Source organism: Typopeltis vanoorti, chromosome 15 (assembly GCF_054136105.1).
Source record: "Typopeltis vanoorti isolate ZY-2024b chromosome 15, IOZ_Tvanoo_1.0, whole genome shotgun sequence".
NCBI lineage: Eukaryota > Metazoa > Arthropoda > Arachnida > Uropygi > Thelyphonidae > Typopeltis > Typopeltis vanoorti.
Genome location: NC_143563.1, coordinates 81,701,000 through 81,728,174, shown reverse-complemented (window position 1 = coordinate 81,728,174; position 27,175 = coordinate 81,701,000). Strand labels below are relative to the sequence as shown.

The 27,175-nt window shown below is 35.6% G+C and overlaps 1 protein-coding gene across 4 annotated transcripts in view; it reads right to left on the bottom strand.

Annotated features, from left to right (window-relative positions):
• Positions 1–27,175, bottom strand: part of LOC150098931 (cytoplasmic aconitate hydratase-like) — a 373,379-nt gene that overhangs the window by 176,389 nt on the left and 169,815 nt on the right. For all 4 annotated transcript variants that reach the window (XM_090405009.1, XM_090405006.1, XM_090405010.1 and 1 more), the window contains 2 exons: positions 18,820–19,003; positions 18,566–18,705 (listed from right to left, as the gene is read on the bottom strand). In XM_090405009.1, coding sequence (XP_090261135.1) covers positions 18,566–18,705; positions 18,820–19,003 — 324 coding nt within the window. The remainder of the gene's footprint in view (positions 1–18,565; positions 18,706–18,819; positions 19,004–27,175) is intronic.

Genomic DNA, 27,175 nt, shown 5'->3' with positions numbered 1-27,175 from the left:
TTTTTTTCTGTAATTCTTTCATATTCTCTCACATTCCATAGTTTCACCTTTTAAATCACTCATTCCAAACAAAAAATCTCACTTTACCTCTTTGCATTCTATATTGCCACTAACATCTTTAATCTTCACATCAGGAAAGCATGATTTTATCATGCACTCATCAAGCACATTTGTAATCATGGAATTGCAATACAATATTGTGTTTTATTATCCTTTTCCTTTTCTGGTTGATCATTAATACTCTCCTCTCTCCTTTCTTCTCAGATGCTTCTCATGTCATACTAGTTATTCTCCTCCTCTTTCACCTCTTACATGTTACCTTTCTTCCAACTCACAATTTCATCTTTCACACTTTGTTCACATTCACTCATTCCAATACTCCTCTCTTTTTACTCTACAATACTCATGTTTTTATGCTTTTTTTTTTCCTCCCATAAACATTCACCATGCAACTTTTGACTTTAAAAGGATATGATAAGGAACAAGGGAAAATTTATTCAAAAAACAAAAAATATCTGGTATAACACTAATTCCAAATATGCAAGCCTTATACAGACTGATATAGTTTATATGTAAATTGCAAATCAGCAGTTAGAACTGAAGGATATATAGAAGGAGGGTTTATGCTAAATCAGGTGTAAGACTATCTTCATCATTAAGAAAAGTAGTATTAAACTTGACATTCAAACAGATTATTAATGTTGAGTTCTAAGCTTAGTTCTGTATGCTGTGAAGAAGATAACTTCATCATGTAGTTTCATCTCCTTAAATAAATCTGCTGCACATTTTCAAGATCATTACATAAATTATACAACTGATATGATAAACATGCCATGAAAAAAACAGTGTGAAAATTGGCTGGAAAACAAAAAACATTACCAGTGGACCTCAATGCAAGCATGAATGCAGTTGATGTTTTCTATTGTCTTGTCTTTCTCCACGTTGGTTTTTCATAACAAGTTTGTCATATCAGTTATTTGTGTAAAGATTTTGAAACTTGCAGATTTGTTTGAAAAATGGGTTATCCATCAGCATCAAATTCCTGTCATGTACCCTCAAGGGGTGTACAGGATATAATAGTGCTACATGAAAAATTTACATCATTACTAACTTCCTATCTACAATTTTCCTCCAAATCAGTCTGTTACTTGTCAAGACTCCAACATTATCAGATCTTATATTTCTATCATCTAAGGCACTTTGTACCTTATCAATCCACCTATATCTTGGTCTTCCACTGGGTCGTTTTTCTGCCAACCTGGCAGAGAACACTTGCTTTGCTAATCTTTCCTCACCAGTGGCACACTCAGGATTTAATCTTGGAGGGGGCAGAGCGCTCAGGATTTAACCTTTTGGGGGGGGGGGGGGGGGGCGAGTTGAGTAGATGTTTTGCGAATACAGACTGCACATAGCACACGACCTATAACTGAGCATCTACAGTGATCACTAATTCATAAGTAGCACACAACATAAATAAAAAAACGAATTTTGATTAGGAAAAGATTTTTGGAAATTTTTTCTAGTGTTTTTTCCTTTTTTTGGGGAGATGCCCGGGCCCCTTTCCCCCTTCCCCCCTCTGGGTGCACCACTGTTCCTCACCCATTCTGTTTAAATGACGATACCACCTGAGATTAGCTCTGCTAACACATTCCAGGATGCTCACAGCATCAAGTTCTTTCCTAATATCCTAATTTTTTTATATGATACTGCCATTGATGCCCTCTGCCTCTAATCTTTCTCAGGACTCTCATATCTACGGTCTCTAGTCTTTAGTCAAGTGTTTTATTTCTGATTTCAGATCCATAAGTTAAAACTGGTTTGAACACTGTCTTGCATACAGCTAATTTAGTGTTCCAACTAATTTATCTTTTATTCCATATGAATTTATTCAATTGACTTCCTACCATACCAGCTTTGTTGATTCTGTTGTCTATTTCCATATTTAATTTACCATCTTCACTAAAAATCATGCCCAAGTAGCTGAAATGTTTTACTTGTTCCACAGGTTCTCCGTTCACAACACGGTTGATATTTACAATGATTCTGCCTATTTTCATTGCCTTTGTCTTTTTATTGCTGACCTTCATACCATATCTATTACAACAATTATTCACTTTAGTCAGTGAATCTTGCAGACTTATAGCAGATTTATTTAGAAGTATAATATCATCCGCATAAAGCAAAGAGCTGACATTAACATCTCCTATTTTGATATCATGTTTAATACCACTTTCCTTCATAATATGATCCATTTAGATAACGAATAACAGAGGGGATAATGTACATCCTTGTTTCACACCAGATTTAACATTAAACTATCTTCCTGTACTGCCTTCAATTCTAACTGCTGACTTAGAACACAAATAAAGACTAAGTATTGCTTGATATAATGCCCCATTGACACCATATAACTGTAGCTTATTGAATAGCTTCTCTCTTGGCACCTTGTCATATGCATTTTCCAGATCGACAAACTTAAATACAAATCTTTGTTATATTCCCATGATTTCTCGACTATTTGTCATAAAGTGAAGATCTGATCCTGACAGCCTCTATTTGGCCTGAATCCAGCTTGTTCTTCACCAAACTTTTCTACCACAATTCTTCTCAACCGTTTCTCAAGTATACTTGCATAAATCTTACCAGAAACACTCAGCAGGAAAATGAAATACCTCTGAAATTTTCACATTCAGTTTTATTTCCGTTTTTATATATGGGTCCTATGAGAGCTCTACTCCAATCATCAGGAATTTGTCACTCTGTCCAGGCTTTCTGAACTATGCAGTGGGTTATCCAATTTAATTATATATGCAATTCACTAAAGAGAAGAAGTCAAAATTAACACGGAAACAGATAATAAAGAAAGGCTGTGGTGGCATGAAGTCAAATGAATAAATTCATTTGAAACATAACAGAAAACAGCCAAAAGATCAAGATGGCAGTATATGTGTTGAAACCAATTTTAACATATGGATCAGAGAACTGGGATAGAAATGAGACTGCATGTCAAATGGACACCACAGATGAAAGTTCTGAGGGAAATTACAGGAAAATTCTGAGGAATGAATGAGTGGCATCAATGAAAGAATATTAGAATCAAAAACTTTAGAAAAGAACTCAACTTTATTAACAACATGCATTGCTCTCGGAAACTCTAGAGTTCTTACCACTTGGACAATAAAATGACCCATCTGTCTAGTGCTGATAATACATGCATGATCCAAGTTTCTAAGATTGCCACATTTACCCCCATTCATCAATTGTGATATCACATACTGTAGGGAAGCCCAATATCTGCCTATTTACCATCTGTATTTGGTTTTCGTACATTTCACTCTGCACAAGGGATGCCAGTGTCAACTTCACATCGTCCCTATCTCTAATGTTTTGTCCACTGAGTGCAGTGGTGTGTACCATAGGGCTATGTGCTTGGAATGCCGTTTCATTTCTACATAAATGATATAGGAAATAATTTGAAGGGAGAATATTCAGTTGTTTGCTGATAATACAAAGCTGGGTAGGGTAATAGTTAATGAAGGTAATGTAGAGAGAGATTGCAGGATGATTTAAATAGGTTCAAGGGGGTCAATTTAATGTGGGAAAGTGTAAAGTTATGTATCACATTGAGGGAACTGTACTCCATGAAAGTGACAAAGCCAGGAATTTGGAAGCAGTAGTAACAGATAGAGAATTGAAGTTTAGAAAGCATATTGCTAAAGTAGCCACAGTAGCTCACAGAATTACTTGGTTATTGAAGAACACACTAACAAGTGGAGATAAGGGAGTTATCATTCCTCTTTTAAAGCCTTGATATGACCATCTGGATTACTATGCTCAGGTGTGGTCACCTGGGTTTCTTGAGAATGAGGAAGTGGTGGAGAGGATCCAGAGGCAAGTGATGAGTGGTGTCTGTGAAATGCTTCCTATGAAGGTACACTGAGGGTTTTTGGATTGCGAATTTATGTATATTAATGTAAATGTGGTTTGTGGGAATAAAACTTATGAGTTTTATTTCCTTATGAGAATACAATATGAGAATACAATAAGAAAACTTATGAGAATACAATCTGTGGCATCAGAGTTGTTTCCTTAGTTTACACTACTTAAAAGACATGAGCAATGCCCAGGCACCTGCATATTTGCTTTTTATCAGCGCATTAGCAATTCTGATTCGAGGATAAAAAAGGAGGATATTATGGGATCATCCATATTTTATAGCCAAATATAGAAAATTTATCAAGAGATTATGAGAACATAATTTTCTCATAAGCTCCTGGTAAAATTTTAAAACTTCAGAGTTTATTTTTCTATAAAATACAAATGGATTTATAATATCCTTCACTGCAATTTCTTATTTATTCCAAATTAAAGTATCTGTACTCTTTACTTGAATATTTTATTATGCACCTACGAACAGTTCACTTACCTTGCAAATTTGCTATACTTTGCAAATTCATTGCATCAGAAGAGGTAACTATGCTATATATTTAACAAAGGGTTGTGGCTCTTTTAATGTTCATGCATGTTCTATGACGAGAATGAACAGTTCATGAGGATTGTCAGTCCACTGGCTAAAACTATTCAGCATGTGGTGAATTGCTACTTGCTGATGCTTGGTGAGTTGGCAGATTTTGATGGTGCCAGACAAGTTTGGCTTGGTTATTATAGGAAAAGCACAAAGATTCTTAAGAGATCCAGTTTTGAATTGACCTTTCTCAAGTTTTTGGAACTTTGGCAATTTGAACAAACGTACTGCATGGTCTATGATGAGAATGAACAGTTCGAAACACCTATCTGGCAGATGAAAACCTAATCAGTGAACTAACAAAAGGTGAATATATGGGCTCCTATGCACAGTTCATGTCCTTTAAATAGCGCAAGCCAAGGTAACTCCAGTGGCAAATGTTACGCTGTCTTAAGCTCTCTGGAAAATTTTCAGAACTAAATGTCTTTCTACATTTAGTTATAAAATATGGTTGGATCCATAATATTCTCCATTTCAAAACACTAAAACTGTCATTGTATTTTTTTGGAAACATTTTTTTAAAAAACAACACAGTACAAAAATCAATAAAAATACTGCACTCATTTCCACAAAATAAAAATATTAGCAGAACTTTTATTTCATTTTTCTTGTGTAGAGGCTTAAGTGCTGTGAGGACATTATGTTGGAGGTTTAATGGACTTTTTACAGCACTCACAAAGAATTAAAATAGAATTTAATACTTCCTATATTTCGTCCTAGTCACTAGGACATCTACGGGGATTACAAAGACAATTAATGTAACAAGCACACAAAAACTTACAATACTAAGCCCAACCACGTGGGTGACAATAAAGTCCTATCTAGGTGGAGCGCCCTCTAAGGGCAGTTGTAGGTGGCCTGGAATGTAAGGTGGGACCTCTGGCGATGACTGTTTCCCAAATCTTCGGAAGCTTAATGCAACCGTATTTGTTAAGATTTGGTTAGTTTTTGAGAGCTGCTGCTGCTTCTAAGAAAAGTCTCTCTTTCTTGAATTTGCTGTGGTGGAGCATGGTGGTTTTTTTCCATGATACTCTGTGGGTGGTGTCCAAAACATGGTCAGCCAAGCCTGAATGGCCATAGTTGTGTTTAACGATGTACGACTTGTGTTCCTCTAGGCGGATGGATGCTGATCTGCCTGTCTGTCCAAAGTACGCAAGCTTACAGGAACAGGGTACTTTGTAAACTCCAGGCAGAGAGAGAGGAGGGAGCTGATCTTTCGTAGAACGGATAAGGGTAGCCAGTTTGCGGTAGGGCTTATATGCTGTGTGTAGGTTATACTTTTTTAGTATCTTAGCTATTTTTTCCGAAGTGCCACGGATGTAGGGTATGGTGATGGCATTTTTAAATTCTTGTTGATGAGAGGGACGGGGAATGGGGGTGGAATTGATTATTTTTTTGATACTGTGTTCGCTGTAGCCATTGGAGAGGAAAGTTCTGTGTATGTGGTTAAGCTCAGTAGTGAGGGCAGTTCCACTGGAACAAAGATTGTGGGCTCTCTTGGTAAGGGTTTTAATGATGCCATATTGTTGTGAGGGGTGGTGGTGGGAGAGTTTGTGAATGTATCTGCCTGTGTGTGTGGGGTTTTCTGTATACAGTGAAGGCAAGTGTATCATTAGGCAGGCACGTGACTAAGGTGTCTAGGAAGGGTAAACAATTGTTCTTTTCCTTTTCCATAGTAAACTGGATTCTTGGATGTAGGCTATTGAGATGACCAAGGAAGGAATCTAACGTGTCTGGGCCATGAGGCCAAATAGAGAACACATCATCTACATATCTTAGCCAGATAGAAGGTTTGAGTGGGGCTGAGTCTATGGCTCGTTTTTCGAAATCTTCCATATAGAAATTGGCAAGGGGGGGTGAGAGGGGGGAGCCCATGGCAGTTCCCTCTATCTGCTTGTAGAGGGCTCCCCCCTCTCACCCCCCCTTGCCAATTTCTATATGGAAGATTTCGAAAAACGAGCCATAGACTCAGCCCCACTCAAACCTTCTATCTGGCTAAGATATGTAGATGATGTGTTCTCTATTTGGCCTCATAGCCCAGACACGTTAGATTCCTTCCTTGGTCATCTCAATAGCCTACATCCAAGAATCCAGTTTACTATGGAAAAGGAAAAGAACAATTGTTTACCCTTCCTAGACACCTTAGTCACGCGCCTGCCTAATGATACACTTGCCTTCACTGTATACAGAAAACCCACACACACAGGCAGATACATTCACAAACTCTCCCACCACCACCCCTCACAACAATATGGCATCATTAAAACCCTTACCAAGAGAGCCCACAATCTGTGTTCCAGTGGAACTGCCCTCACTACTGAGCTTAACCACATACACAGAACTTTCCTCTCCAATGGCTACAGCGAACACAGTATCAAAAAAATAATCAATTCCACCCCCATTCCCCGTCCCTCTCATCAACAAGAATTTAAAAATGCCATCACCATACCCTACATCCGTGGCACTTCGGAAAAAATAGCTAAGATACTAAAAAAGTATAACCTACACACAGCATATAAGCCCTACCGCAAACTGGCTACCCTTATCCGTTCTACGAAAGATCAGCTCCCTCCTCTCTCTCTGCCTGGAGTTTACAAAGTACCCTGTTCCTGTAAGCTTGCGTACTTTGGACAGACAGGCAGATCAGCATCCATCCGCCTAGAGGAACACAAGTCGTACATCGTTAAACACAACTATGGCCATTCAGGCTTGGCTGACCATGTTTTGGACACCACCCACAGAGTATCATGGAAAAAAACCACCATGCTCCACCACAGCAAATTCAAGAAAGAGAGACTTTTCTTAGAAGCAGCAGCAGCTCTCAAAAACCAACCAAATCTTAACAAATACGGTTGCATTAAGCTTCCGAAGATTTGGGAAACAGTCATCGCCAGAGGTCCCACCTTACATTCCAGGCCACCTACAACTGCCCTTAGAGGGCGCTCCACCTAGATAGGACTTTATTGTCACCCACGTGGTTGGGCTTAGTATTGTAAGTTTTTGTGTGCATGTTACATTAATTGTCTTTGTAATCCCCGTAGATGTCCTAGTGACTAGGACGAAATATAGGAAGTATTAAATTCTATTTTAATTCTTTGTGAGTGCTGTAAAAAGTCCATTAAACCTCCAACATAATAATTTTATTTCATTTGAAAAATACAGAGGATAATTATGGTGTAAGAAAAAGGAATTTTTCAGCATTTTTGGTAGTAGTAGTAGTAGTAGTAGCTTACACCTTGTAGCCTTGGTAGTAGCTTACACCTTGTTTCTCATTATTTAAAAAAAAAAAAAAAAATTGTTTCTCATTGTCATCACAAATTCCTGATATGTACCCTCAAAGGATGTACAGAAAAATTATGATAGTACTACATGAAAAAAGTTACATGTTTACTAACTTCCAATCAACAATTTAATTCCAAATTAATCTGTTATCAGTCAAGGCTGCAACATCATCAGCTCTTATATTTCTGTCTTTTAAGGCACTTTTTACCATATCAGTCTATCTACATCTTAGTCTTCCTCTGGGTATTTTTCCTACAAACCCAGCAAAGAACACTTGTTTTGCTAATCTTTCCTCTCCTATTCTATTTAAGTGACCATACCACTTGAGATTAGCTCTACTAACACATTCTTGAATGTTAATAATGAAAATGTCTTCCCTAATATCCTCATTTTTAATGTGATACTGCCATTGATGTCATCTATTCACTCCACTAATTTTTCTTAAAATTCTTATATCAGATGTCTCCAGTCTTTGATCAAGAGTTTTATTTCCCTTTTTATAGATGGGTACTATGAGAGATCTGCTCCAATCATCTGGATTTCAACCATTGAATTATGCAATGCAGCCACTGTAAAACTTTTATACCTTCATAAGTGACCATTTTTGGTTCAATTTCATCTGACTGCATTCCTGTTGAGAATTTTCTACCACTGTCCCAATACTGCTTTTTTCACTTAGCAGTCTTTCAAAGAAATTACTCCAAACATCTAGAATATCTTTATCTTCAGATTTCATGTTGCCTTTATCATCTCCGATTCTTTTTACAGTACTACATTTTCCTCAATTTTATGCATTTTTAATAGCCTCTGGAATATTTTGCCACCTTCCTAACACTTATTTTCTATGCTGTCTTACCAAAGTCTTCCCATGACTTCTGTTTAGCTAGTTTTACACAGTGCTTTGCTTTCTTACATTTTTCTCTGTATTCTCTAAAAGCACAAGTTGACTTGCTTGGCAGGAACTTTCCAAATGCTTTTTTCTTTTCCTTGGCTGCCTCTTTAACTTCCTGAGTCCACTATGGAGTTCTGATTTTTATAATCTTGCAGATTACCTCGCCACATGCCTCTCTGGCTGAATCAATTACTGTTTTCTTCAGTTTGCTACTGAAATGCCATTTTTTTTTTTTTTTAATTCTTTCATTTTTTTACTCAATAATGTTTATGAATTTGAGTCTAGAGTTCATTTCTGAAAGCTACTCAACTCTGTTTCATTTTAAAACTTTCTTATACACTCTTCTTTTTTTTTTCTTATTCTTCCCCCTTTTACCTAATGGTGTCTCAACCATACACAAGGATAAGGTGCTTAGCCCTAGTTATCATCATGTAGTTCTGAGGGGGATAAAACCGAATTTCATATTGAAAAGAAGAGTGAATCTGCATGGTTAGTCAAATGGCTATGCGCTTCACAACCATATGCATGGGAAAGGGTTTGAAATAACTTCCTATTTCAAATCCTCTGTATACTACTCTTTTGTGTGCTGAACCAGAGGGAAAAAGATCGCTATCAACTATAACATAGTGAAGTTATTTCTTGCATCTTCTCGCCATGCGAATTTGTGCATATTTTTATGTTGGACACATGATATTTATCACAACAAATTCATGTCCTGAACAGAAATCCAGAAGGCATTTACCATTTTTATTAGCTTTGCGCTTTTCTCCAAATTTTCCCCAAACATTTCTGTATGTCTGGTAAGCATTTACTAATTTGCCGTTTAGATCTCCAAGGACCAACTTTTTCTTTTTCATTGTGCTAGCTGCCTTCACTAATGCCTCAAAAAAATTCCTCCATTTCTTCCCTGGTAGAACCGTCTGACCATAAGCACAAGTAAGTCTCATTGTCCAGTTCCCCCCATTCTGATATCTGACCACATCACTTTACTTGATATTGCATGCCATTCAAGAAAATGATCCTCATATTCAGTATTGAATACTATAGCTACTTCCTCTTCTTCTTTATTGTTATTGCCTAAATATAACATTTTGTATTTTGTTGCTTAGAAAGATGTCACCTGTTTTAGTCTTCTTTGTTTCAGTCACTCCTATTATGTCAATCTGGTACTTATCCAGTTCTTCTGCTAGTTCCATTTCTTTTCCACTAATGCTTCTCATTTTGACAGTATGAATCTTGAGCTTTGCTGACGTTGAGTTGAGATTTGTTTCACGATTTGTTCCAGTAGCTGACTTTGCGCTGTTTGCCTTGGTTTCCTGACAAAAGCAACGGGGGACTAGTTTAACCAGGCAACACTCCAGCTGGCATGAAATTCTGTCATATTGTACCTTCATTTTACATTATGGTTTAAACCAATGAGCATACAATTTGGTCGACTAAATCCCAAATTGCCAGCCCATCCTCATTTGTTTAGTATCAGGATAGATACTTAACAGGGTGCACCACGAGAAGGTGAGGACTGGACATTAGGTCAGAAGCCCAGTTTGGTTCTCTGCATTCCTTAAAAAGGCTATGTGAAGGTCTCCTCCCAGTTAGACAGCTTTGACCCTTAAGCACTCTGATTTTTTCATAATCATTTCCAACTTCTGAAAAAAATAAACTCTTTTGATGAATATGCTGGTAGCTGGTGCTAAAAGAAATGGTACTATGGAATAAGTTTATTCATTAGCCTTGGCACTGCAAGCATTAGCCAATGCAATCATTTCAGCCACAGCATAATGCAAAGATTTTGCATTGTCATCTGCATCTTTTTTTTTTTTTTTTTTTTGAGATTATTCGTTAAAGTGAAATAATGATTGTTGTTTTGGTTGATTTATTTCAGATTTTACTGGTCACTTGTTCTTGCACTGAGATTTGATATTTCAAGTTTCAGTTTGTTTTACAAATTCATTGCTATGCTTATATTTTTACACAATTAATCATGAATGTGTACTTCCTTTTTCATGTATTACCAAGATATTTTGTTTGCATATTTCACAAATTCTGAATCTTCACATAAACAGAAAATCTTCCAAATATTGCTGCTGCTGCTTTTTTTTTTTTTTTTTAATTATTTATGACCAAAACTGTACTACTCTTTCAATATTTTAAGACAAATTTTAATTCTTCATAATATAAACTAAAATAAAAAACACCAAAGAATATGACTATAGCAAACATAAAAAGCCTTTATAGGCAGTTGTGTAAGATAAGAGGAAGCTTTTTCTGATTCATTGTATTTGTTCTGTTTTGGCTGGGCAAATACTAAATCCTTACACTGATTTATCTGAATATTTGAAAAACATGGTAAATTGGCTAAATATCAAAACATAACCAAACATTTGATGCATTCCTACTGAAAACATACTACACTAGATGCTTCTGTTTTATTTGCAAGACATTTATAGTTAACAACTTGGACTGATCAAAAGGGAATATGCTAATTTCAAGGGCCCAGAAAAAAAAAAACACTGATATTCTGAATGTTCTTAATTTTTAGGTAATACTGCTTCCATTAACTTGCATATGAATGGATTAGCAATGCTTCATGTATTATGAGGATAATGATTTGCTACACATTTCTCTCTTTAAAGTTTTTATATGGCTGTATTTACTAAGCAATTTCTCTTTTGTTCATTATTTCAAGACATAACATTAAAATTTAAGTTTCAACCCAGTGCATTATAAATCTGCTATATAATATATATAATATGCAAATCATGAAGTTTGTTATTACACTAATCTATACCAACTGAATACTGAAAGGAATGAGAAGGTGAAGATTGCAACTCCTGCCACACTATGATAGAGGTGAACTGAGGATGAGAGTGCTGATAGCAAATGAATTAATACATAGGTTGTGGATCTATAGTCTGTGCTTGACAGAAAGAAGGATATGTATAATGCTGAAGGACTGTATCTAAATGGTTTTTGTGTTAGGTGTCTAGAGAGCTGGCTTTGTTCACCAAGCATGCACAGTGGAAGCAGTGTGTGTGTGTGTGTGTGTGTGTGTGTGTGTGTGTGTGTGTGTGTGTGTGTGTGTGTGTGTAAAAGCACCCATGAGGTGAGTGAGTATGCAAATGACCAGGTGTAGAGTCAAGTGACTCAAGCAAAAATAGTGAATAGAGTACTTGATTCAGGAAGTAAGGATGATTGGGATCCTAAAAGAATGCTGCAGTTTCTATGTACTAATGACAGAAGTATCAAGAACAAGAGAGGGGAGTTATGGACATTGGTTTCCGCAGAGCATCAGTGTTCTGCAGAACACAATTTGGGAAATCCTGATCTAGTGGATGCAATATTAAATTTTATTTGCAAAATAAAATTTAATATTGCATCCTCTAGATCAAGGGGAAAGGTGACTAGCAAACTCATGAACAGTTGTTGCAGGATCAAGCAAGAAAGGTGACCAGCATGGGAAAGAAGGCAAAATTAGATTACAAGAAGAATCTAGCCAAGAATTTTTTTGTTATATAGCAAATAAGAGGAAGAATAACTATGGAAGATTAGCCATCATAATGAGTGCTGATGGTGATGAGGTGACATAAGAAGATAAAATAGTTGAGTTACTGAATGATGACTTTGCAAGGGTATATTATCATCCAGGTGAGATTACAGCTGTGATATGTGTAACAGAGACCGATGTGGAAACAGAGATGGATGAATTGGAGGTTCTTAGGATATTGCAGAATCTCAATGTAAATAGAGCTGTGGGATTAGATGGGATAACAGCTTCAATTTTGCAAGAATGTGCAAGGGAACTGGCAATGCCCCTGACTAGGCTCTTTAATTTAAGTCTCAGCTCTAGTAGAGTTCGAAGGGAGTGGAAAGAGGACAAAATAGCTCCCTTGCATTCTAAGACTGGAGTAGCAAATTGGTGAAAAAGAGAATTCAAGAATGGGTGGATAAAAATATGATACTGTATGTGGGGGCAACATAGCTTTGTTAAAGGTCAGTTATGCCTTAGTAATTTATTAACTTTTTATAATAGAGTGATAGCTGAGTTGGACAAAGGAAATGGCTAGATGATGATTCTGCTAAGGAATTTGACAAAATACCACATGAAACTCTGTTATTCAAATTAGAACAAATGGAAATGGATCTGATACTGGTTATGTGGGTAAGAGAGTGGCTGCTGGACAGATATCAAAAAGTGGTATATGGAGGAGTAGAATCCAGGTGACTAGTGGTGTGCCTCACGGTTCAGTGCTCGGACCACTAATGTTTATTTTTGTAGATAAGTAATATAGGAAATATTCAGTTATTTGCTGATGATGCGAAATTAGGTAGAATACTAGTTAAAAAAAAACACAATGTCAAGAGCCTGTAGGATGATTTAAATAAGTAAAAACCGGAGTTTCCGGTTGAAAAACCCCTACCTCCATATGAGACTGGAAAACTCACCTTAGTCAAAAGAGACCAGATATAAGTTCCTCACTTCTTGGATGGGAATCAAACCCAGGGGTTTTTATGACCAAAGGGCTCGATTCCCATCCAAGAAGTGGGGAACCTTTATCTGGTCTCTTTCGACTAAAGGTGAGTTTGCCGGTCTCATATGGAGGTAGGTTTTTTTTTTTTTACACCCAGAAACTCGGGTTTTTTGTCCTCCAAAACAGGCAAACCAGCCCTGTGAACACACTTCTACAGTCATCATAACTGCCCCCCCCCAACATTGGGCTACAACAGGCCACTTGCCATTTCCCACACAGTTGAATATTCGTAACGGACCCTTGAACCAAGAGGGATAAAAGAGCTATAAAGAGGAAGAAGAAGCTTGAGATTTAGAGGTGGTGGAAGACAGAGGTCCGCTACGATTATTCAAGTGTGGGAAATGGCAAGCGGCCTGTTGTAGCCCAATGTTGAGGGGGAGGGGGGAGAACAGTTTTGATGACTGTAGAAGTGTGTTCACAGGGCTGGTTTAAAGTTCAGTAGACATATTGCTAAGGTAGCTCATAAGATTACTTGGCTATTGAAGAACAATGAGTGGAGATAAGGAAATTGTTATTCCTCTTTATAAAGCCTCGATACGTCCACATCTGGATTACTGTGCTCAGATTGAGAGATGAGTAGTCTGTGGAATATTCCCTATGAGGATAGATTGAGGGTGTGTGGATTGCAGAAGTTGGTAGATAGGAGAAAAAGAGGGGATATGATAGAAAGATGTAAGTTAATTAAAGGGCTTTATAGGATTCGTGCAAGCAAAATGTTTCAGCACTTAGCTAGAGGGGCCAAGTGCTGAAACAAGAGGTCATCACTGGAAGTTGAATAAAGGTGTGGTTAATAGCGGCATGAGGGCTAATTTTTTTTGCTTGGTTTGGACTCCCAGTGATGAGTTTTCTGACTCCATGGAGGTACATGCACAATAATAATAATAATAACAACAATAACTTGAGTACTGAAGCTAACATATAAGGAATGTGGTGAATCTACTAGTTTCTGATCCAACGTATAATCCCTACTTTTTTATTCCAAGTAGACACTTGTTATTAAGTATCAACTGGATGTTTAACAAATGAGGATGGAATGGCTTAGGGAATTATGAGATCAAGCTGTATTCTAAATAGGTTGAAAGCAAATGCACATCATAATAATACAACAAAATCAGATATCATGCCAGCTGAAGAATCACCTGATTATATAAACTTGATTATTATAAAGGGATTCAAAATATAAGGCACTCCATGTTTTCAACACAGCACTAACAACAGAATAATTATAGAAATATGATACTGATATAACTGGTGTTCCTGAGAAAACTGAAAGAGCAGAATCCTAAGAAAATAAGTATAAGATAATTTAATAATGCCACAGAGAGATCAAGGAAATGTAATAATAAATGTACTAAGAGTTAGTACATTTATTATTAAACTAAGTTATGAACTTGAGTTTTGAATATATTTACCTCATTCAAGATAGTAGTTTGATAAAATGAGGAGTATAATTCATAAATTTAAGATGAATAACAACTTTGAAGAAAACAAATTATACTGAAAATTTATGATGTAAAATACTTTCATGATCTTTATATGACCACAGAATGACACTCCTAAGAAAAATGGAACAAACTCATAGGGACAACAGGAATAGTTTGTTATAGTGAGTAGTTTGATATAATGAATTAACTTCAGAAAAGTATTGGGCATATAGGGTTGTTTCATCAGGACTTCTTTGCTAGTTTGTTCCAGTAATTGAATTTTATTTATTTATTATTATTAGTATTATTACATAACACCACCAAGGAGTCCAAAACTCATCGAGGGAGGGTACCTGCTCTACAGCTCTCTGTCTCACCACTGAATCCACCAACTCCAGTGAAGCATATCATCTACACCATCGCCATCTACTGTTCACCACCACAACTACTATTTTCACAGACAATCACAAACTTCCATGCCCATGGTGGGATTCGAACCCGCAACCTTTTGGCTGGAGAGCAGATACACTAACCACTCGGGCCAATCAGGATGGCAAAAGATGCTGCCCAAACAGGAGCTTTATGTTTGCTATAGTGAGAGTAGACTTTGTTACCTTCAAAAAAGATAGTAAAAAAAAAAAAAAAAAAAAAAAAACATTATTATGTTATGCGGAAATTGAAAAAAAGTGGACATTCTATACAGTCAACAACTGGTCTTAAAGGAATATGTGCTTTATGAGTAGACCATATAATCTGGGTGGATGACCATGCAAGTTTTAAGCTTTTCCTTTTGTTCTTCATCCCAATTAGAAACATTATCAACAAGAGAATTAAGTCTATTTATCAAACTATAAGTATGATCAGAAGTGAGGGGTCTATAAGTAGATTAATCTTGAAGTAATATTTTTTCCTTGCACTTGTCAGCTTTAGTAATAATTAAATTGTTATTATTCTGCAAAGAGGGTTGGTTTAGAATTAAAAAAGAACTTTTTTCACATTCAAAATGAATCCTGTTAGCTGTTTTAAGTGATAAGGATCAAAGGTCTCTATCTATTATTATGCAGGTATCTCCGTGGAGTCTGAAGACTCATTGCAAGAGACCCAATCTATCATACCTCTCCGTCAACTCATTAACAGACAAAGCACTCAACAACTGACTCTTACAACCCATTCCACTCTTTCACAACTCTCTAAACAAAAAATCTAGTCCTCACACCTCTACTAACCATACCTTTATTCTGATCCCTCTAGCCAAGTGCTGAAACATTTCCCCTGTATGTACCTTATAAAACCCTTTAAGCAACTTCAATGTTTCTATCATATCCCTTCTTTTTCTCCTATCAACCAACTTCTGCAATCCATATCCCCTCAATCTATCCTCATAGGGAACATTCCAAAGGCCACTCACCATCTTGGTCACTTGCCTCTGAATCCTCTCCATTGTTTTCTCATTCCCAAGAAATCCAGGGGACCAGACTTGAGCACAGTAATCCAGATGTGGGAATATCAAATTCTTATTAAGAGGAATAACAACTTCTTTATCTCTACTTGTTAATGTGTTCTTCAATAGCCAAGTAATCTTATGGGCTACCTTAGCAACCATAGCAATATATCCTCTAAACTTTAACTCTCTGTCTACTACCATCCCTAAATCTCTAGCTTCATCTATTTCCTGGAGTACAATGCCATCGATGTGATATGCAGCTTGTAATGTATTTATCCTGAAATGCACAACTTTATATTTCTCCACATTAAACTGATATCTAATTATCTTTTGCCCACACTGACAGCCTATTTAAATCATCCTGCAAGCTCTTCACATTACCTTGATTAACTATTAAACTGAAAAATTAAAATGAAGACTACTCTACCTAATTCTGCATCATCAGCAAACAACTGAATATTTCCTTTCAGGTTATTTCCTATATCATTTTACATATTAAACAGCAATGGTCCCAGCACTGAACCTTGTGATACACCACTGGTCACCTGTTTTTGCCTCGATTCTGCCCCTCCATAAACCACGTTTGATATCTGCCCAGCAGCCACTCTCTTCTCCACTTAACCAATGTTGTATCATCCCCATTTTTTTAATTTGCATAAAGGAGTTCCATGCTATGAAAAAAATTTGTAAATACCTTTTTTTTAGGAGAAATAATGAAGGCATGTCCTTTTGATAAAAACAAAGATTTCATCATGTATTAGTGGATGGCCAATTATAAGTACTGGTTCTAAAGTGGCTTCCGAGTAAATCAAACTTGCACTTTAAATTATCACAAGTCAAATTAAAAACACTTTGGTAAAACATTAATGAAATATGAAGAATAATGTTAAAAATTCAGTCGCTAATACAGATTCTATAAAAATCGTGATAGAATCAATTTTCCTATTTAAGAGGGCTAAATTTTTTTTAGCTTCATAGCTGATAATTTAAAAGTGACCTACTAGCTCTGAAGTAAATCCAATGGACTTTAGGCAACCTGTAAATTTCTTTTATTCCTACAAGTCATCTTACAAAGTAAGATATTACAGGTTATTCACTTTTAAATTATCAACTTTATGAAGCTAAAAAAAATCTTTAGACATCTTAAATAAGGAAATCGATGGAAACACATAGGTGACGTCAATAATAACAGAGAAGAAATATTGGGGTTAGCTTTTCATTTCTCAAGAACGAACCATACCATAGAGTGGGATAGAAGCACAATTCCTTACATGGAGGAGGACTTCCGCTCCCGAATTTTTAAGGAGGCCACAACAGTTGCTCGCTGTATACAAAACCTTAACAGGAACCAAGTTGACTGTACTAAGCTAGACCAGACTAATGATGTTAGTCTGGTCATTCTTAGTATGGTCAACACTGACCACAGAATCTTCTAGGTTAAGACCTGCCTTTTACCCTTCTACATTGTCCCAACTTGAACTGTAATGACTATTTCTCCTAACTAAAATTTTTGCAAGTGTTATCCCCCCCCCTTTTTGTATATGTGTTGATTTCAATACATGTTTAATACTGTACTGACACCATAGTACATGGTTCATTTCTCACTTTTAAAATCCAATATGGTTTTTCTACCTTTTTGAATTGTCAGCTACAACAAAAATGATCTGTAAGTTTCATATTGAAATATCTAGTTTAGATTAATAACAAACTTTGGGTTTATGTGTTCATATAATCTATATTCATGGCATGACAAAAGAACCCTTAAAACTTGTTTATCTAGTATAATGCATTTTCTCTGGAAAATGCTTTCCACAAATATCTCTGTATTTAACAATATGGTGATACATCATTTTGCTGCTTGTGTATAGACTATTCATTATTTATATTATTTATGCATTGATTTGGCTTTCAGCTTCTCCTCAGATCTAGCTGAGACCTTAATAAAAGTTGAAACTGGTCTAGGTTGTGATCCTTTCCCATAATGAATAGCAACGTACACATCAGAAAGGAAGTGTGCTGCTGTGCAGTATGGGATACTGATACGAAGTCAACAGCCTTAAACCAGTAAAAGAGTGTGGCAATGAGATTATTATTAATTAATATCTAACCCCTATGGAGTCAAAGGACTCATCATAATTATCATCAAAAGAAAAAAGACATACATGTTTATGGCTACTAATGGTAATACCAGTGAAATGACCAGTGGGTTACAAGAAATTAAAATGAAAACATCAATGTAATTTTTGTAAGAATCAATTCAGTCAATAACACCAAGCACAAACAGATGAACATATGACTGAAAAATGAGCAAGAGTCTGGTACTGCAATCAAACTGATTGTAGGAGGGACAGAGTCCCCGAGTAAATTTACATATATTTAAGAGATATTTCTGAAAATCAGAGCATTTCATAACATAAAGCAATTTATGATGTAATGAATTAGTTACATAAGGAAATGTTGTTTTCTTACCTTTGTAACAGTAAGGACAACATCTGTAGAGGTTGCTAAGGAATTTAGTCTACCTAAAAGTTTATATCCTACAACTTTTGGAAGTACCATACTAATTGCCTGTCCTAACATTACAGCTTCTGCTTCAATTCCACCAACACCTAAATTGGCAAAAAAATATACATTTATGGCATTCTCTTTTCAAAATCATAATAATAATAATAAAATTCTCTTAAATTTCATCTCTGAATTTTAAATCGTTTATTCATACCAACCCCATCCAACAATGCCAACTCCATTAATCATTGTTGTGTGAGAGTCTGCACCTACAACACTGTCTGGATAGAGAAGACTATCTTCATTAAAAATAACTTGTGCTAGGAACTCTAAATTGACCTGATGGCAAATTCCTGAGCCAGGAGGCACTATCATCATATTTTTGAAGGCATTTGCTCCCCACTGTAATAAACCAGAAAAATTAAAGTTATAAGTGCATAATATTATACAAAATAATTAAAATTATTTAAATTTTTTTCTCGTTTCTGGTATTATGTGTTATTAATTAATTATTATTATTATTAATATCACAGAAATGAAAAAGTAGACTTACAGTAGACTTAAAAATAGTTAATGATTTACCTTTCTCTCTCTCTCTAACATCCAGCCTAAAAACAAAATTGATGAATCTATACTTATGAAATAAGGTGAATGACTGGAGCTTCAATAATGGATTTCGACCATCTTTAATTTCTAGGATAAATTTATAAAGAAAGATTTCTTCAAATAACAGTAAGGAGAGAAAATAAATTTGGAAATATTACTCTGGAAAGTTCAGTACTGGCCAACATGTGTCTGTTGCACCTGCAAGTATATCTAAAATTTTTTACTATCATTTTGCATGTTCAAAATTTCATTTATTTATTGGATTCCATCTTTATATTAGGTCCTACCCTCTCTTGTAAGATAATACAAAATTAATTTTGATATATTGGAGTGAGGGGTGGGGGAGAAGAATGTAAAAACAGTAAACAGTGCAAATGTGCTTTCAGAATATTGTCAAACTTTGTATTCAAATTTTTGTAGTTGTTGAAATAACTACATGGAACAAGGAATGAAATAAACAATTTCATAAGTTTAATATTTGCACTTCAATGTTTTACTACTTCAAATTAGCATTACCTAGTTATTGAAAGCTTTTCTGCTTGGTTATACTATAAATTAAAAGATGACAAGAAATTATATTCTTGGTTTAATCCTTTATCCAAGTGTAAACAAACAAAGTTTGCATGTGAAGTAACTTCAAGACTGGACAATTCACATATAGAGGCTAATGAGTTCACATCACTTGCCTTAGTATCCCATAATGCATAATACATTATGGTATACTAAGAATATGAAAACCATGAAACCAAGAATAAAATTTCTTGGCATCTTTAATTTACATTATCTAGCTATGAAACAAATACATCCTGAAAGACACTAAAATGACCTACAGAACAAGTCACTTCCTGTAGTGATCTTTTAAAAATGGTGCCTTTGGGCTGACCAGAAAATAAAACATTATAGAAAAATTTGTTTACGATAAACTTTCAGTTCTGCTGCAAATTTTCAGTTTCTATAGGACTTGGGCAACTTATAAGAACAGTCACTGCAATTTGAAGTAAGATTTGTGCAATAAACTGGTTTTCTTCCATCTAATGAAATTATCTTCATTAGATGGAAGAAAGTTCAGCTGGGCCTACCACTTTTGCGTTGTCTGCAATCTATATATTTTATTCTTTGTTTATGCCATAGTAATCTTTTTAAACCACCAACATTCAAATCCACCACTGTGGATTTGAATTCCACCATGAGCATGAAATGTTTGTAATTGTCTTTAGGTGAAAGATGAATTTCATCACTCAGTCTGAGAATGCCACTCCCACTTATTGTAGGCCTTCTGAAGCAGCTTGATAAACAAAGTATATTTGTGGGATTTTACTTGTAGGTTTATTATGGCATGAAACAAAACCTCTACATGTTTAACTGTAAATAACTAACAGCTCTGTCAGGAGGAAAAGAAGGAAAGCCCAGTCAGGAGGAAAACCCAGAAGGCCCATGCTTTAAATTTTTTAAATTAAAAAAATTATTTTTTTAAATTCTAAAAAATTTAAAAATCAAAATCAAACATAATAATAAGCAAGGTATTTAATGGAAATGTTACTGTGATCCCAAACCTTAATGGTCTGATTGGTTATCCTATCTGCTCTCCAACCACCAACATTCAAATCCTCCACTGTGGATTTGAATTCCATCATGGGCATGAAATGTTTGTAATTGTCTTTAGGTGAAAGATGAATTTCATCACTCAGACTGAGACTGCCACTCCCACTTATTGTAGGCCTTCTGAAGCAGCTTGATAAACAAAGTATATTTGTGTGATTTTACTTGTAGGTTTATTATGGTATGAAACAAAACCTCTACATGTTTAACTGTAAATAACTAACAGCTCTGTCAGGAGGAAAACACCTAAAAATATGGATCAGTCAACAAGCCATCTGACACCTGAAGAATGATTCTTTCATTACTGTGCAAGGCATTGCTGAAAAAGTTCCACATGTCTAAAGTACAGTTTCCAGATTGATAAAATTAGGGAAAAAAAAAGAAAAAAAAATTGGCTCAATCACAGTACTCACGTACTATATACATTGACAACCTTTCATGGGTAATAGTCAAAAAACAGTGCTATATAACGAAATTAGACTGAATATACAGGGTGATTATAATTAATGTTCACATTTTGAAAGGCTGTAGGTGGGTAAATACTTGGAACAATTTAATATTCAGCATGATGTGTGCAGCAATGGAATTTTATTTTGTGCAAAAACCAACGTTAGTTCTGAAAGTTGCCAGTAGGTGATACATGTAAATTACATATAATACTCCTGGAATGCAGTGAAATGCTGCAACCATATTACTTATGCAAATGACAAATGTGTTCTTGCTGATACATTTGTCCTTTGCCTATAAAAGGGGGTAGTTGGGCAGAAAAATCAAAAACTATGGCCTTTAAAGGACAAGATCCAGCAAGAACTAAAATAGTAATAGATAACAAGATCTTAGAACAGGTGAATTCATTTAACTACCTAGGATGTATGATCACATATGAAAATGAAAAAGATATAAATGTAAAAATTGCAAAATATTTAAAAATAACAGGTGTAATTAACTCTATATTTAAACCAAACCTAGTTTAAAAACAAACCAGACTAAAAGTATACAATACATTAGCCCTACCAGTCTTAATGTATGGAAGCGAAATCTGGACAATAAAACAAAAAGACAAACAAAGATTAACAACAGCAGAAATGAAGTTTAAGAGAAAAACTGCAATGTATACCCTATTTGATCACAAAAGAAATGAAGAAATTATGAAAGAATTAAACCAAGAACCAGAAAAAGAAAAAATTAAAAAATATAAACATAAATGGATAGAACATGTTCAAAGAATGAAAACAGAAAGATTACCAAAACAAGCCTTAAAGTACAAGCCATTAGGAAAAAGAAAACCAGGACATCCTCTTAAACGATAACTTATAAGGCCGGAACAGGCCATGCTAGGCCTAAATCCTTGATACGCATGATGATGATGATGAGTTGGGGAATGTGTCAGTTCATTGCCTGTGAGCAAAGAATACATTAAAAGCATAATGTTGCCATTTACAAAAGGATCGTGCACACATCTTGTGAAGTTGTTTTACAAAAATAATAGCTGTGCTTTGACAGCAATGCAAAGGTTCAGAACATTAAAGGAATTAAAAAGGGTCCTATGAATGCAAATGGTTTATGCAAAATGATCCGGAAAATTAAAGAGACTGGTTCCTTAGATGTCCAACCAGGTAGAGAATGGCAGCCAGTGGAGGGAAGAAGTAGCCACAGACTGAGGGAGAAAGGATAGCAAATGTTGTAGGAAGCAGCAATGCAAGATGTATTGCATAGTCTTTAGACAAAGCCATAAGCACAGTTCACAAAGTTGTAAGGCAAATTCTGTGCTGTTATCCTTAAGATTTCCTACGTTCGGCAATTGCTTAATCCTGACCGAGATGCACGAGAAACATTTGCTCTGCAGTTTCTTGCTCAGACTGAACCAGAAGGCAACTTGTCATGGAACATCTTCTGGAATGATGAAGTTCATTTCCATCTGGACAGTGCTGTGAATATGCACAATTGCAGAATTTGGGTAATAAGTCTTGATAAGCAAACCCACACATGGGTTCTAAGGTGTGGTAATTACGTAATATTATGAAGTCCTAGACTTCATGATATATAACATATAGCCTCACCTTCTTGTGTAGAACTTGTTATCACAAACAAGACTCTGGTGACCAGGTATCAGCAGTATAACCAAAACATCTAAAAAAGTATAAAATGCATGTCTGGATGCTGAGGTAGCAGCCCTACCACCAGAATTGGAACTCTGTGGGCTAACAACCCACAAGTCTCTGAAAATTTAAATGCTGTTTTCAGGTCGGATAACTGCAGAAATCGGACAGACTCCTTGGTATTGACTAAAGTTTGAAAAATTAGGACAAACTGGCCAATGGAAAAATATAAAACTGAATTATTGGGAGTTAGCGAAATAAGATGGAATGGTACTGGTAAAATAAATTTTCCCAGTGAGAATGTGTTTCTTTATTCAGGGATGCCTAATATAACTGATATACATCAATATGGAGCTGGAATCCTCATGAACAAAAGATTTCATCAAGCAATGATTGGTGGAACCAATTTCAGAATGAATAATAACAGTTAATCTTAAAACTAAAATCGGAAGACTAAGAGTTGTTCAGTGTGCTATGCCCCAAATGAGAATGCATCTTTTGAAGAAAAAGAAAAGTTGTACAGTCTGCTTGATAAAACCTTGATGATGATACATGGTAACAAGACCATACTTCTCGTAGGTGACTTCAACGCCAAAGTTGATAGAAATAATGAGAGACTGGAAAATATAATGGGCAGGTGTTACATCCTAAACGAAGCACTTTATTACAGAAACAATTCATTCAGGATTCAACAAGTCAGAAAAATCAGCTAAGAGAAAAAACTTGTACTTGAGCAGAAGAAATAAAGTACCAACTGTAAATAGAAATAGAATTACCTCCTTTTAATAGAATTGTAATACCATTTAAAGAACTTCGTGTATAAATTAGTGTTATATGAAATGCATCATGTATACAATGAATGGGTAAATTGGATGTGAACATTAGTCCAAAGGTTACGGGCAGGCCTGAGGCATTGGCAATCTCAGAAAGCGATGCACATTCGTTTCCTGGAAGACACTGGTAGCGATCCCGCGATATGTCGAAGTTCCCGCGGACGAAGTGAGTAGCGGGCGGGAAAAAGATCGCGGCTAGTGAGGGTGCTAAAAAGGGGGGAAGTGAAGGGAGAATAAAAAAGGTTTGCACCTTTCTCAAGGCCTTTTTCACCTATTTTGCTGGATGATGATTCAACTTCTCTCGTGGACCGGTAGTTCCTGATGGTGTTTCTTGGCGATAGTTCGATATCGGAAGGTGCGCCTTTCCCTTCAATGTCTGAATTTCTGCCGAGTGAGATGTCGTTATATGCTGCCTTCGCTGAAAGTTCCGACAGAATAATATCGCGGACATATATTATGAACCGGCAGCTAGAAATGAGAATGGCCCGAAACAGATCGAGAATAGAACGAGGGAAAAACGCCAGGTGTAGAGCATAGTTTAATCTGATGACCATAGTGACCCACCATGTGGACGCAGGTTTATGGAAGTATCGAGAGGTAATTCAAACAAAGAAGGCCAGTTCAGAGGGACCTGGAGATCCTGCCCCAAAAAATGGTAAAGTACAGATTTTGTTGTATAATTACCCAGTTGGTAAAAGGGAAAGATCATTGTAGTGTAATAATCGAGTATGGACAGTATTTAAGAACTTTAAGTGATTATTTAGCAGTGGCTAATGTCCATAAGACAAATTGTCTGGAATGATTATAGATGATTGTGACTAGTTTAATATGCAAGACTAACATAGCAAGTAGAATATTGATTAGAAGTGTATAATGTGTATATTATGTGTGTTTAATTTCTAACTTAAAAGAAGGATTTATTACTCATGCATTAGAGTATTAATCAGTTTGATTTAGCATGTCATTGAACTAATTGAAAGTGAGAAGTGTATATTATGTCTTTAGATTCCAATAAATGTGTTTTTTCTTCTATACCTGAGTTTTGCCTGTGATATGAACCAAAACTACCACCCATTAATCTGAACCATAGCAGGGGGGGGGGAATTGAAAGAAAGGTATAACATGTTGTTGTTATAGAGGTTACGACTGCAAACCCGAATTTACTTAGCCACAGTAAAATGTTTAATTTATGAGTATAAGCACTAATTTTATTCACCTATGTGCACCAAGAGTCTGGAAAAGTCACCCTGAATAAGAGTCCCCTCTATTCTAAGATATTGGCTGGCGCAGCTTTAAAAAATAAATCTGTCAATATCTGAAGAGGAGACAGCCCCAGAAAGAAATTAGAGGATTCCTTTCTTTTAGGAAGGAATGACCTTTAACAGTCAGGGTAAGCATGTGAGTAAAATTAGGAATCAGCTAGAGATATAGAATTTACTTTCCTTATAGAATGAACACATAAGAAGTGATACAGATATTAGAGTCAGGGAAATTTTGTAAGTCTTATAGTTATTGTAGAGAGGAAAATTCATAAAGGAAGTAAATTATTTAAGGAAGAGTAAATATATAACACAGGCATGGTTTGGGAGAGAAAATATAAATGGTGAACTGTTGGTGGAACTGTGTGGCAAATATAAATCAGTAATATGACACAATCTTCCAGCATAAGAGAATACATAAAGTAACCTGAATGTCACCAGATGGCAAAACACAGAATCAAAGAGATCATATTGCCATCAGCCAAAGGTGCAGGAAAATGTTATTAGATGTCAGAAATAAAAGAAGTGCTGATATTGGCTCAGATCATCACCTAATAATAGGATCTATGCAGTTAAATATCCAAAAAAATTATCAGGGGAAAACATTTAATAGATGGAAATATGATATTTCTAAATTACAAAACGCTGAAGTCTGCAATGAGTTTAAAATAAAGTTAAGGAAAAATATGGACAGTAATTTTGAAGGAAGAGAGGATATAAAGAATGGTGATATAGAGGCTAAATGGAAAAAAGGTAAAAAAAAGTCCTCAATGATACAGCAGAACATGTTTTAAGATATGCTAAAAGAAAGAAAGAAGAATGGTTATTGAATGCAATTTGGAGACTAGTGGATGAAAGGAAAAAAATAAAGCTGAAATTATATGTGCAAAGAAATATTCCCCAAAAGGAAAATGAACTTAAAGACAAATATAACATTTTAATAAAATAAAAAAAAAAATTAAGAGAACTGCCTAGGAAAGATAAATGGCAATGGTATGAAGAACTGGTATCAAGTTCAAAACATGCTGCAGACAAGCTTAACAGTAGAGAGTTACAGTATTATAAGAAGACTTTCTGGAAAAGACATGCAAAAGTGAAGGATCTCAATGGAATAATTCTAGTAACAGAAGAACAATTGGAAAGGTGGAGACAACATTTTAGTCAAATCTTGAACAATAGCAGTGATAGAATACAAACAGAAATAAAAAAAGGAGTAGATGAATTAAAAATTGATACCAGCCCACCATCTAAATTGGAGATAAATAAAAAGCTATTAAAGAAATGAAAAATGGGAAAGCATGATGGTATCCTGGCAGAGGCTCTAAAATCTGACATGACAACAATTACAGATTATGCTCTATCCACTGTTCCAAGATATCTGGAAAAAAAAAAAGAGAGATTCCCTAAGGATTGGAATACAGGAATAATAGTAAAAATACCAAAGAAAGGAGATTTAGGAAACTGTAATAATTGGGGGGGCATAAACCTGCTATGTGTCATTAACAAAATTATTCTTATAAGAATCTTTAATATTTTAGATGAGGGCATGAGAAAAGAGCAGTCTAGTTTTAGGCCAAATAGATCATGTACATTAACACTTTAAGAATAATAATCAAACAGTTGGGTGAATTTAACTCTCCTCTATATTTGCTGTTTGTGGATTATGAAAAAGCATTTGATTCCATTGCCAGAGATTGTGTGTGGAATGTACTTCAAAACAAAGGAATGCCACAGAAGATAATAAACCTCACACAGGAAGGATATAACAAATTCCAATGCCAGGTGCTGCATGATGGATATCTGTCACAACCCTTTCAAACTGTATCTGGAGTGCGACATGGATGTCTGCTATCTCCCTTGTTATTTATATTGGTGCTAGATCAAGTTCTAGAACAGACAGCAATGAAATATGCCAAAGGAATATCATGCAAAATAGGTAAATAAAACTTTGGGTGGTCTAGACTAAGCAGATGATGTCTAATTGCTGGGTAGTGACCCTTCCCATAATGCATAGCATTATACATGTCCACAAGGAGATGTGCTTTGCATTATGAGATACTAAGGCAAGTGATGTGAAGTCATACCACCTTTGCCACGAGTTGCCCCAGTCCTGAAAAATACTTCAGGACTGGGGTAAACTGGGATATTCAAGTGTAAACAAACACTTGGATAATACAT